At 42.2% G+C, this 14348-nt stretch overlaps 1 protein-coding gene across 5 annotated transcripts in view; it reads right to left on the minus strand.

Moving 5' to 3' along the window:
• Nucleotides 1-8016: 8016 nt before the first annotated feature.
• spef1 (sperm flagellar 1) overlaps nucleotides 8017-14348 on the minus strand; it is a 34032-nt gene continuing 27700 nt past the window's right edge. For 4 of the 5 annotated variants that reach the window (XM_068020637.1, XM_068020633.1, XM_068020635.1 and 1 more), the window contains 2 exons: nucleotides 14210-14278; nucleotides 8017-8584 (listed from right to left, as the gene is read on the minus strand). In XM_068020637.1, coding sequence (XP_067876738.1) covers nucleotides 8471-8584; nucleotides 14210-14278 — 183 coding nt within the window. In that variant the 3' untranslated portion in view covers nucleotides 8017-8470. The remainder of the gene's footprint in view (nucleotides 8585-14209; nucleotides 14279-14348) is intronic. The other variant, XM_068020634.1, reaches the window with a different exon arrangement.

A 14348-nucleotide genomic window follows, 5' to 3' on the forward strand; every position in this document is an offset into this window, starting at 1 on the left:
ACTTTCCCGTCCAGCTGGTGTCACTGAGGTGGGGAAGGGGGGAATTTAGGATTTTTAGTGTAGTGGGGTGGGGGGGAGAAGGGGTGATCTCTGTACTTTGTGCAATTGATGGGAGTTTTGGGGCAGAGAGAGGGAAAATATGCAATGTAAGCGTTTTGGGGGGAAGGGGCGACATTTCATCTGTAGTGTAGTGTAGTGGGGACGGTACGGGGTTCAACTCTGCACTTTTTGTGGAAGGTCTGGCAGCCCTTTAAAAATGGCATTAGTGCCTGCACAGAGGCAACTGACACTGTGTAGGGTGTCACAGAGCCCACCCCCATCAGATGTTTGGGGGGCAAGAGGGCAGGGAGCTGCCCTGCATATTATAATGAGCCACTGCACGCTAGATCACAGCACATGTGTAGGCCACTATTTTCTTTGGCAGCGCAAGAATATAATTCAGCCCTTCGTGTGGGGCTTAAACCCCCAACCTACTAGCTCAGAGTCACGAACATTACCAACTGAGCCACAGCTGACCACTTCTCAATACATGTTTTTTCAGATGTTCCATCCATATGAAAACATTTGGAATTTATCTGCTCAGAGCTTCAAATGGTAAATAAAAAGTTAACTTAAAAAAAGCTAACAATGAGTTTTTTATTAAGGGGTTCAGAAGTTTCCTGGTGCTTATCTTTTGAAATCCCAGCCTTATTAATTTATGATGCATGGAAACAATTCACAAAAAGGCTCAACATCTCTTCTTACAAAGAGAAACATGATTGCATGTTCATAGTTCCAACATTAATAGCTGGGGATGGTTACAGCAGTTGTGCTCAAAATCTGGTTATTAACAAAACTCTAATGCTCTAGTTTTCCAGGAGACTTGAAAGCTTGAGCCACTGGTTTCTTGCATTCCTGTGGACAGCTGGAGACCTTGAAAACTAACCAGTTCATCAGACAAAACATTTCCTTGAGGATAATGTTTGTGGGTCAGTAGACTACTGAACAGTGGAAGCATAGTTTCATTGACTGTATTAGGCCTTGTTCTCAGTAACACCACTTCCTCTAAAGTGCTAGTCACAGATTAGGGTGGATTTAACCATGTTTTAGAGTGAGGCATATGATCTGAACAATACATAGAGAGTAAATGCTTTACATGGGAGAAAAGTATTATACTAGACTACTGGAGGGCCCAGCAGTCTCTGTATTAGAGTTGATGTGGCATGCTTCTGATCCATCACATTGGTGCACTGATATGCTCTAACATGGAGTACAAGAACATAATCCTTTCTCTGTGATGAATTCGGGATCTCATTCAGGCCATCCAGAAAGGAAGAATGCATCTTCGAGGGAAAGAAATTCTAGACCATTCTCATCTCGCTGACCTACATTGGCTTGATGCCTCAGTTTTAAAATTCCCATCCTTGTATTCAAATCCCTCCATGGCCTCGTCCCACCCTATCTCTGCAACCTCAGCTTTCCTCCAACTTTGGCTTCTTGAGAATCCTCCACCTCCATTACCCCACTCTTGGTGGCTGTGCCTTCAGCCATCTAGGGGCTAAGCTCTGCAATTCCTACCCGAAACCTCTGTCTCTCCACCTCCCTCCTCCTTTAGAACGCTGCTTAAAATCTATTTCTTTAATTAAGCTTTTAGTCACCTATCCTAATGTTTCCTCCTTTAGCTCGGCATCCATTATTGTCTAATCATGCTCCTGTGATGATGTCTTGGGATGTTTTACAACATTATAGCAAGATAAATGCAAATTGCTGCTGTCCACTTACAAACAACAACTCTTAGTCAAGTAATGTATGCTGTGTATTGAGAAACCAAAGGAAGTGGAAGGAACTAACTCACCAACTTAGGGAGAAGGGGGAATGGATGGGGGGGGGCATTAAATATATAAAAAATGAACACTATGGGGGGGAATTTTAACCCCCCCCATTATGGGCAGGAGAGAGGTTTTTGCGAGGTGGGGGGTGGGGGAGGGGTGTTTGGTGGAGTAAATATTAAACTCACCCAATTCCACTTTTGATGGGGGCAGGTTGGGGAGGTGGATGAGTCACCTATCTCAAGAGGCAAGTCTTTCATTTAAATATGATAATGAGGCTGCATGCCTCAGATTTTATCTGCCTTTTATAAGTAATGGCTGTGGGCTGGATTTCCTAGGGCTCTGGGCACCCAGCAGCTGAAGGGATGCCAGGAGGGTCGGATCCAGCAGGTATGTGCCCTCCAGCACTGCTTGCGTGGTTCCCCAAGTCCCTAAAATAAACCTCACCTCAGCGATGACCTCCCCCCAACCCTGCAGCCTCCAATCTCGCACAACTTCCTATCTCTCCCACACCTCTTATCTCTCCCTCTCTCTTCTTTGCTCTCAGCTGCAGCCGATGAGTGCAGGCCATCCTGCCCAACAGTCATCTGGCTTGTCAACCTGGCTGGCTGCCCCCTGGAAATGGAAATATTTGTTTTTTAATGAGGTCCAGCCACTACAGAGGGGTGATTTCAATTTTTAAAATTGGTATTCAATAATTAAATTTGCACAAGCCGCCCCATTTGTACCATAAACATTGGAAGATCTCTATTAACTACACATTATAACGAAAAGAACTTGCATTTTATATGGTGCCTTTCACCTCAAAACATCCCAAAGAGTTCCACAGCTAGTGAAGTACTTTTGCAGTGTAATCACTGTTGTAGGAAATGCAGCATCCAATTTGTGCACAGCAAGCTCCCACAAACAGCAATGTAATAATGGCCAGATCATCTGTTTTAGTGATCTTGGCTATTATGTAAGAATTCTATTTGAATTGAATGTAAGCTTAATGCCATTATTACATTTTAAACTTCCAAGTGCTCCTATCCAGACCACATCTTACAGCCAACGTCACTGCAGATTCCCCACGTGTAGCTCTCAGTACAAGGCACTGTAGGTGCTGGTTCCTTTACTACTTGTGATCATTTGAAACAGAAAGTAATAACAGAAAAATGCAACATTCTCAAGTGTTTACTGAATTTTTAAAGCATCGGGGGGTGCTGCCCTGCCCTTTTTATTGTCAGAAATTCGGGAGTTGCAGCAGCTATTTGTAAAAATAAATTCCTACAGCTTCTTCTCCTTTCAGCCCTGGCAACTTGAAGCATGATGACAAAATTGCACAACATACCGTGACTAAAAAAATTAGACTTCAGGAAATTAAAATTAAAATGCTATTAATTCTGTTTCTTAGTTGGCTCATGGTTACTGTGCTTTAATGCTACTGGGAGGATTTCCTCTCCGTACTGTGATGGCCTTGCAGAGGTAATTACATTTAAACCCTCAGAGGCAGCTGAAACTGGGACATGAGCTTGTCCTTTTGGTTAAAAGTCCAACAATATCTAGTCACCTATTTAAATGGCAGAGATTGCACACCACACTAGTATAAGGATACGGTATCAGTTTCAACTTTGATCTACATGCCCGTTCCTTCAGTACTGGGCTGAACCAAGACGTCGGCTGAAAAGGCCAGCAATGCTGTTAAAGAATAGACAAAAGGTGGGAGTGTTTTTGGAGGTCGGCAGTTATTGAATGTGGAAGAGATGGAGTGACTGGAACACCGAAAGATAAATGTATCATCAGTTCTAAAATGGGAACAGCTTTAAACACATATGGTCACCTTGCTTGAAAAAAGCAGATCTAGAGAAAAATACACTTAGATACTAGAGCTTTGTACACTTATATCAAAATAAATCACACTTACCACTTGGAAAGAGTTTAGAAAACCTCCTAATTTAGGTGAGTAAGGAGTAAGTAATACACAACTTGAAGGCAATGAAGACCTTTAGCTAAATTCTGAATAGTCAGTAATGTTGGAAAAAATAAGCCATCTGGCAAGAAATTGCTGTCAACTATAGGACCAGCCAGTTTTTTGGAGAGTCAGGTAAGAATATAAGAACATTAGAAATAGAAGCAGGAGTAGACCATATGGCCGGTCGAGCCTGCTGCGCCATTCAATATGATCATGACTGATCTTTGGCTTCAACATTTTCTCGTCCATTCCCCATATCCCTTGATTCCTTGAGTGACCAAAAATCTGTCTATCTTAGCCTTAAATATTCAATGATGGAGCATCCACAACCCTCTGGGGTAGAGAATTCCAAAAAGTCACAACTTTTTGAGTGAAGAAATTTCTTCTCACCTCAGTCATAAATGATCGTCCCCTTATCCTGAGTCTGTGCCCCTGTGTTCGCGATCCCCCAGCCAGGGGAAGCAGCCTCTCATTATCTACCCTCTCAAGTCCCTCCGGAATCTCATCTTCAATGAGATCACCTCTGATTCTTCTAAACTCCAGAGGGTATAGATACAATTTACTCAGCCTCTCATTCCAGGGACCAATCTAGTGAACGTTTGCTGTACTGCCTCCAATACAAGTATATCCTTCCTTAAATATGGAGACCAAAATTGCACAAAGTACTCCAGGTATGGTCTCACCAGAGCCCTGTACAATTGTAGCAAGACTGCTTTATTCTTGTACCTCAATTCCCTTGCAATATAGGTCAACATGCCATTTGCTTTCCTAATTGTTTGTTGTACCTGTATACTAATTTTCTATGCTCCTTGTACAGGAACACCCAAGTGCCTCAACATCAACACTTACAAAGTTTCACACCTTTTAAAATATATTCTGCTTTTCTATTACTACCAAAGTGAATAACCTCACCCTTCCCCACATTATATTCCATCTGCCACCTTGTTGCCCACTCACTTAACCTATCTATATCTCTTTGCAGCCTCTTTGTGTCCTCCTTACACCTTGCATTCCCACCTAGCTTCGTATTGTCAGCAAACTTAAATACATTACTCTCTGCTTCTTTGTCTAAGTCATTAGTATAGATTGTAAATAGCTGAGGCCCCAGCACCAATCCTTGTGGCACTCCACTAGTTACAGCTTGCCAACTTGAAAATGTGCCGTTTATCACTAAATCTTTGCTTCCTGTTCATTAACCAATCCTCTATCCATGCTCATATATTATCCCCAACTCCATGAGCCCTCATCTTGTGTACTAACCTTTTGTGTGACACCTTATCAAATGCCTTTTGGAAATCCAAGTGTACTACATCTACTTCTTTTGGGCCTCCTTATCTCGAGAGACAATGGATACGCGCCTGGAGGTGGTCAGTGGTTTGTGAAGCAGCGCCTGGAGTGGCTATAAAGGCCAATTCTGGAGTGACAGGCTCTTCCACAGGTGCTGCAGAGAAATTTGTTTGTTGGGGCTGTTGCACAGTTGGCTCTCCCCTTGCGCCTCTGTCTTTTTTCCTGCCAACTACTAAGTCTCTTCGACTCGCCACAATTTAGCCCTGCCTTTATGGTTGCCCGCCAGCTCTGGCGAATGCTGGCAACTGACTCCCACGACTTGTGATCAATGTCACACGATTTCATGTCACGTTTGCAGACGTCTTTATAGCGGAGACATGGACGGCCGGTGGGTCTGATACCAGTGGCGAGCTCGCTGTACAATGTGTCTTTGGGGATCCTGCCATCTTCCATGCGACTCACATGGCCAAGCCATCTCAAGCGCCGCTGACTCAGTAGTGTGTATAAGCTGGGGGTGTTGGCCGCTTCAAGGACTTCTGTGTTGGAGATATAGTCCTGCCACCTGATGCCAAGTATTCTCCGAAGGCAGCGAAGATGGAATGAATTGAGACGTCACTCTTGGCTGGCATACGTTGTCCAGGCCTCGCTGCCGTAGAGCAAGGTACTGAGGACACATCTACTGGTTCCCCTTTATCTCCCCTACTAGTTACATCCTCAAAAAACACTAATAAATTTGGCGTACACGATTTCCCTTTTGTAAAACCATGTTGACTTTGTCTGATCATACTATGATTTTCTAAGTGCATTGTTAATACTTCCTTAATAATAGATTCCAGCACTTTCCTGATGACTGATGTCAGGCTAACTAGCCTGTAGTTCCCGGTTTTCTCTCTCCCTCTTTTCTTGAATAGCGGTGTTACATTCTGCAGGACTGCTTTCTCAAATGTATCACATGGAGTTGCTGTAAAGTTGACTCTTATAAAACTGAAACTAAAACATGGTACTGTACTGTCTGTTAATAAATCAATTTAAAACAAAGTTAAGCTTCAGCCTAGTTCCCCGACAAGTCTGAAGCTCCTGTATTTGAAAGATCTTTCCTCTGTAGCTGATAGAATAGCCATCTATTCAGTTGAGCAACCTTCATTAAAGAATTAATTAAGTAATTGAAGCAAATAGCATAGATGCCTTTAAGGGGAAGCTAGATAAGTATATGACAGAGAAAAGAATATGAAAATAGGGTTACATGAAATCAGGTGGGATGAGGCTCATGTGGAGCATAAACAGCCGCATAGACCAGTTGGGCCAATTGGCTTATTTCTGTGCTGTAAATTCTATGCAAGTCATTGAACTGAGCTGAGCAGATTAATCGATATTTCTAGAATTCTAAAATGGAAATCATCAGAACTCAAGTTTCATGAACAATTGGGCTCCAACAGTTATAATCGGTTTGCCTACCATCTGTTTCTGATCTGTGATCAGTTTGGGTATAAAAGTATCACAGACAGCTTATAGTTTGGAGTGTAACCGATGTTTTAGGTTGTGACTGTGGCTTGTAGTAGGTTAAGCTTGGACAACATACAGTGATGTGAATAATGATTGCTAACATATGCCACTAACATAGTATAGTATTGCACTTTTCTTTAGTCTACAACCTAAACCAATGGAGACAAGCTATCAGCAGGGGTGGCAGCAGGAGGTTATTAGTGTCCCAGGCCCAAACATTTTCAGCTGCTTAATTGACGATTTTCCCTCCATCATAAGTCAGAAGTGGGGATGTTCGCTGATGATTGCACAGTGTTCAGTTCTATTTACAATTCCTCAGATAGTGAAGCAGGCTGTGATCGTATACAGCAAGATCTAGACAACATGCAGGCTTGGGCTGTTAAGTGGCAAGTAACATTTGTGCCACATAAGTGCCAGGCAATGACCATCTTCAACAAGAGTCTAATCACCTCCCCTTGGCATTGCCAGCATTGAATCCCCACCATCATCATCTTGAGGGTTACCATTGACCAGAAAAAACTGGACCAGCCACAAAAATACTGTGGTTAAAAGAGTAGGTCAGAGGCTGGATATTCTGCTACGAGTGACTCACCTCCTAATGCCCCAAAGCCTCTCCACCACCTACAAGGCACAAACAAAGAGTACGATGAAATATGCTCCACTTGCCTGGATACAGCTCCAACAACATTTCAGAGGCTCGACAGTATCCAGGACAAAGCAGGCCACTTGATCAGCACCACATCCACCATATGGGTGCATTGTGTACAATCTAAAAGATTCTCTGCAGCAACTCACTCAGGCTTCTTCAATAGCACCTTCCAACCCCAAAAATTCTACCACCTAGAAGGGCAAAGGCAGTCATAGGTGCACAGGATCACCAAGTTCCCCTCCAAGTCACACACCAGCCTGATGCGGAAATATATTCGCATTCCTTCCTCAATTCTGGTTCAAAGTCCTGGAACTCCCTACTAATAGCACTGTGAGAGTACCTTCATCTCAATTGTTACAGCAAAAAAAAATCATAACTAGCTTAACTAGTAATAACTAGTGTATTTTCTTCTTGGGATATGACTCAGATAATTGCTGCCAACTTCAAAAGACCATCAGAATCAACTCTAAAGCCCTGGAAGATTTCTCAATGCCATAGCTAGTGGGAAAACGATAGGTTCTCCATATACCATACGATAGCATTAGTGGAGTTAGATATAGAGAGTAGCTTTACAATCTGATGGGTTTCCTTGTCTCCTCCATGTTTTACCCTTTATAGGCCATGTCTCTCACAAAGAGTAACTGAAAGAGAATTCTGTAAATTACATGAAACATCATTCAGACAGGATTCCGAATTCATGGTGAAACTAGGCTGTAATGTCTCAATCACTGTCAGTTCTAAAATATTATAGGCTACAATCGTGGCATTTGAAATAAAGTTACTAAACTGCACTGTTTTCCAATAATGTGGAAAATAACTGGACAAAATATGATTTATTCACAATTACATTTTTCGTGTTAAATTCTACATTACATATCTCATGGCTAGCAGCACAAAGACATACAAAGAGTAGGATCTTTTCCTAAGGCAACCTTTTACAACAAACCACTCTAAGCACTAAGAATTCATTAAGATCTTTAGATAAAAATAAACTGTATTCCAATTCCCTCATAGTTCCTGAAGTAGAAACAAGGTAGATCAGACGAGTGGTATCATGACACAGTTCAGCCTTCATTTTGAAAGGACACAATAATCTATGGTGGCTCCAGACCCTGTGAAGAAAGTGTATTCAGGTCCTTGCTTAGATAGGGACACCCAGAAACATTATGCGAATAGACACATCAGGTGTTTGAAAACAATAAATGAATAAAAGGTTGCCAAATATTTTTTTCCATGGAGATTTTAATGATCCCCTTTATCTTTTGGTTGTTGTCAATTCGCTGTTCCCTTTGATTTATGTTTCTGCAAATGTCTTGTCAGATCTTCGATTCGGAGGTCTTTCAGCTGAACCAGATGCTCAAGTCTCTGTACTTTCATCTGCAAAATCTGACAAAACAAAGAAATAAGTTTCTACATAATTGAGAATAGTTGTCTCAGCATTTCACTTCAACTTTTGTTACAGAACAGACCTATAAGCGTTTCAAGTGCCCAGCTCCAACAATTAGATGAAAATGAATACTGCAAAATATCATTGTAATATGCAGTCATGTTCACTGCTTTGTGTGGTGTACCTTTTGGACACTGAAAGTTTAAACAGATTAATGGAGTCAGTGCTAGAGATACATTATGTTGTTCAGGTTACATTTCATTAAATAATGTTGGCAATAAATACTGTGGTGCATAGTATGCAGTACTAATGCAGTTTAATACCAGGCAAAATTTGCAGCATATTTTGACTGTCATAAGTGATTGTGCTTTTGTGGAAGAGGCAGTGTTGGAATTGGTTCGAGGCTAGAGGTCCAACCCACATAATTCACAGTGATTTAAGTTTAAGCACAAACATGTTATGCAGCCAAGCTGAATGATTCAAAAGTGCCCACCCATGTAATTTATGCAAAGGATAAAGCTTAGATTCATAATCATGCAAATATGTATCATTGTACAATCACAGTTACTAATTCAAAATGGTGAAACTTCAGTTCAAGATACTAGTAACCAAAAAAATGCATTCACCGTTTTGCTCCTATGTCTAACTCCCTTACCAGTGGCTGTTCCTGTGTATCAGGCTAGTGAGGGGAAGAAATAATCCTCCTAGAACCAATTCTGATCACAAAGCTCTTTGCATGGCTCTGTATTCAATTTGTTGTGAACTTATCATTGAATATTGCTTTTGTCTGTTAATTATAGGTTGTCATTGCTTAAAATGCTTGGCCAATTTAATCCATTAAATAGAGTAAGATTATAGGTTAATACTGTCTGAGACACAGATTCTTCAAATATAGGATGTGTCAGTGAAAGAGTCAAACTAAAGGAATGTAAGTGGTCAAATACCAGAGGTCTTCTCTGTTTAAAACACTGAGAGCTGTAGGCTTTAGTTTTAGTTTTTAGTTTTAGAGATACAGCACTGAAACAGGCCCTTCGGCCCACCGTGTCTGTGCCGACCATTAACCACCCATTTATACTAATCCTACACTAATTCCATATTCCTACCACATCCCCACCTGTCTCTATATTTTCCCTACCACCTACCTATACTAGGGGCAATTGCTAATGGCCAATTTACCTATCAACCTGCAAGTCTTTGGCATGTGGGAGGAAACCGGAGCACCCGGAGGAAACCCACGCAGACACAGGGAGAACTTGCAAACTCCACACAGGCAGTACCCAGAATTGAACCCGGGTCGCTGGAGCTGTGAGGCTGCGGTGCTAACCACTGCGCCACTGTGCCGCTATTGACTTAGCTACAAAGATGATGCCAATAAATATCTGCTTTCTAAAAGAATAATTTGCAGAAAGACAATACTAATATTATAAATTATTAGGATGAATTACAGAACACATATGAATGAACTTCATGTCATGGTAAGATATGGGATTACGCTTGTGATTCCCCACAGCTCGAGCTACTAATCACAACCAAGCTTTGAGACAGCCTAATGTAAAGAGCAGTTCTGAAAGGAAGTAAGAGACCAGGATGATGCGAGGGAGTACCAGAGACAGTCAGCCCAGGATATTCTCAAGTTCCAAACTGTAGAGTAGTATGACAGAATCTGTTTGCTCCCAGAAAGTAAAAAGTCTGATAGTGAAAATGCAGGAAATAGAAATAGGATTTTAAAATGGTCTCTAGTGTTCTTGAGAACTCCAGATATAAATCTGGCAATAAAACAAATTACAATTATGCATATTCCTCAAAAGTCTACATTGTAATATACAGCATCAGAACTATATAGACTTACAAATCTATATGCCTTATCCATTACTCAGAAATGTCTCACCTGCCTCACACACAGTGGGCTGAATTTTGTTGAGCTCCCGACGTCGGGCTCCATGGCGGGGGCCAGAAAGTCGGAGCGGCAGCAGCCCGCCAGGGAGCCGGACTCTGGGATTGGCGGGCCTGATCTTCAAGGTGGCAGCGAGGCTCCCTGGTGACTTCCCCCCCACCCGCCACCCCCCCCCCCCCCCCCCCCCCGCTGCTTGGCTATGGGACCCAACTTTAAATATTTAAATAAACCTTATGAATACATTTACCTACAATTCCCCACAATCTTATCAGCTGTCCGAGATCTACCGTGCGATGGGCAGCACTCATGCATCTTCACTTACCCGGCTAGGGAAAGCTGGCACCACCAGGGAAGGGGGGAACTTAGGATTTTTAGTGTAGTGAGGGGGGAGGGGTGCAAAAGAGGTCAAATCTTCAATGGAAGTGTTTTGGCGGGGAGGCGGGGGGTGGTGGAAACAGGGTGGCCATTTATTTTCATTGTATTTGGAGGGAGGGAGGGTCAGAAATCTATTTACAGTGCAGTTCTGGGGAAGGGGGGGGTGGGTTCAACTATGTAGTTTCGGTTCAGGTCTGGCCTTTAAAAATGGCGCCAGTGCCTGCGCAGAGGCAGCTGACGCTGTTCATGGCGTTGCTGAGGCCGCCCCCGCCACGTGATTGGGGGAGGCAACCCACCATGCGCATTTAAATGAGCCACCGTATGCTAGATTGCAGGGGTGTGGTGGTATGCAGCCCATGCGTGCAGGTCGCATTTTTTTTTTTCGCCTGCCGCCGCTCCCAGTGGCAGAATAAAATTCAGCCCAGTGCGTGTATAATGTAGTTCCAACACAGCACCACTGGGACCACGATTCAAGTGCTGCATCTGCCTGTATCCCTCAAAGTTAGCATCACCTCATAATGTGATGACAGCTCCTTGAAAAATGTTTGTGGTGGGAAACCAACTGAAGTTTGGGGCTGCAATATCAGGCGCTGGCAGCTGTGGCAGGGTGCCAGCTGGTCTTGAAGTGCAGTCATTTTTCTTCTTTAAATGCTTTATGCCCATTATATAAATAATTATGGGAGGCCAAAGGAAAGCAGGGCCAGAAACCAAGGATGGACTTTTTAAAAAAAAAGACAGCCAAGGAGTATTATTTAACACGGGCCTCCTCTAAGGTGCTGTTTGGAAATGGGCACTCAGGAGCTGGATTTGCATTACAGGAAGGCCCTCTCATTTGCATTAAAAGTGTAGCCTCAACAAACCTTTCACACAGATGGTGTGCAGGCTCCTAGCACGCTTCAGACCAGCATTTCCTTATGCTCGTAGCACTGGTTATGGAGTCAACCTCGGACTTGTGTCTCCAATTATACAAGACTCCGAAACAAGAAGTGGTACAGAATTCAGGCATTTATGAGCTCCTATGAATTACTTTGAAGTGCAATGACAGTTGTTCTGTAGGGAAGCATTACAGCCATTTTATACACAGTACAATCTAACATACAAGTGATACTGGTCGAGCATGTAGGTTGGATAGGACACCGGGACAGCTCCCTATTTGACTATTAATTGTACGATGGGATCTCTAAAATCCAACTAAATTACTGGAATATGCAGATAGGGTCTTGGTTTAAAGTCTCATCCATAAGATCCAAAAGACTAACACGTATCTGGCTGACACTCCTCGGTAATACTGAGGGAGCATCAGTCCTATCTGCCATTCAAAGTATACAGATGAAGTTTTCAAATACTCTAAAATTTAAAAAAAACAGGTTATATCAAGATTACAAAACAGATGCAATACTCAAAGGATTAAACTTAGTCCCCAAAAAGAATAATATGGTCTTGAAATGATACTATGAGATACTAATGCCTGAATATTTAACCTTAAAATCCTTCCTCTGTTTTTTTGGTGAAGAAATTATTTCTATGAAACAGGTATACACATACACTGATATTGCAGAGAAAATTTAGAAGTGTTAAACATACATATGCTGGTATCCCATGACATAATTTTGGAGATATGATCTTTTGCATGCATGAGAAATTCAGTTGCAATCCTATGAGAGATAAAAGAGGCACTGTATTCAAGAAAAATTGTTTGGCAAAGCTTTTGTTAATGTGGGATAGGCAAATGGTCAGAGGAGTCCTTTGTCAATTTGTAATGTGCAGGTGGTTTGATGATACATTTCAATGTGAATCACGTCATTGTTAGCAACTGAAAAATGGTTTGCCAAAACCTTTTTCAGGCGATGATGAATGTTGAACAGAGCACAGCTTTATTCCTGGACAGGAAGAGTTAGCCTCTTTCTTCAGCACATTTACACTCCTGACTCACTGTCACTGTATCACAAGCCGGACGCAGAAGCCAAGATGGGTAGAAGGGATATGACTCATTTTCTGAGCCAGGGCAGCTTGTCCTGCCCCATGCTTCCCTTACCATTACCACGTGGAACCTCAAGACCAACACACTGCTCAACTGTGGTCCATCCCTTCCTCTGTAAGGTTCAACATGGGAAATGAACTATAAAGATTTATCATCGCAACAAAGGTAGTCAGGAAGCAGCAGTGCTGTGTTTAAACAATGTACCCAATCAAACTATACATATGAAAAGGATGGATCATTTTTTAGCTGGTCAAAAATCTCAGCATATGCATTTTGAAACAATTTTGTTAAAATGTGTTTTAATTTCACTACATTTATTTTACGGGCAATTTAAAAATGACTTTTCGCTCATTTTTTAAAATTCCTTCATGGGACATGAGAGCCACTGGCTTTGCCCATTCCTAATTGCCCTTGAGAAGGTGGTGGTGAGCTGCCCTCTTGAAACGCTGCAGACCACGTGGTTAAGGCACATCCAGAGTGCTGTTAGGAAAGGAGTTCCAGGATTCTGACCCACACAGTGAGGCAATGGCAATATATTTCCTAGTCTGGATAGCGTTTGACTCAGAGGGGAACTTGTAGGTGATGGTGTTCACAATGGGCCAGCTGCCCTTGTTCTTCTAGATGGTAGAGGTTACAGGTTTGAAAGGTCTGGTTCCTTGCTTGCCAGCTGAGGGGGTGGGTAGGGACTGTTCCTCGTCCTCCATTAAGGCGATTCAACTGTCGACTTTTGTTGAGTTTCTTTTCAATACCTCTCCTTACATCATGATTGAGATTTGAATTCACTGCATTGGGAAATGTGAGCCAGAATCCTACTATTTTGTAGCACTGTACATTAGAATTCAATAATAAATAAAGCTTTTCACTGTCTGCACTCAATTCCTTCACTCCTGACTATCACCCATTTGATTTGGCATAAGAATAAAATCCACTGGCAGTGCAGATCTTTGACGGCCATGGATCGCATCTAAAATCAGGCACATGATATCTGCATACTCAGTACACAGCAAGCTGCATTTTATACTGAAGAAATGTGACTGCTCTTTGAGGCCATGCTGTTGGATAGTACAAGCCTCATTAGACCTTTGAATAATATGTTAATGACTCTGATGTAGGTATCACTAGCTGCTAGGTCACACTGCTCCTTTATAAAACGGGCCCATGAGTGTTCGACAAGCCTGTAGAAGTTGTCATCTTAAAACCGTACCACAGATTTGAATATTGGTTGTTACATTTCCTTTTTGTTTAAAACTTACTGGGTGATTTCTCCTACCATTTCCCTTGTGCTTTAATTAACATTGCAGTATACATCTGAATTTATTTTTGCATTGCAAAACGCTTAGTTACTACTGAGCTTTCTACTCAAGTCTTGCTTACAGTTGCAATGGTGCTTCCAGCAAACAAAATTCTCAGCATAGGATTTCCTTTGGGGATTCCAACAGTGCTCTGCAATTTAGAGGACAGGTTCTATTGTAAACATGCCTAATGATACCAATTGAAGATTATATAGCAGCAT

This window comes from Heterodontus francisci, chromosome 42, assembly GCF_036365525.1.
Source record: "Heterodontus francisci isolate sHetFra1 chromosome 42, sHetFra1.hap1, whole genome shotgun sequence".
NCBI lineage: Eukaryota > Metazoa > Chordata > Chondrichthyes > Heterodontiformes > Heterodontidae > Heterodontus > Heterodontus francisci.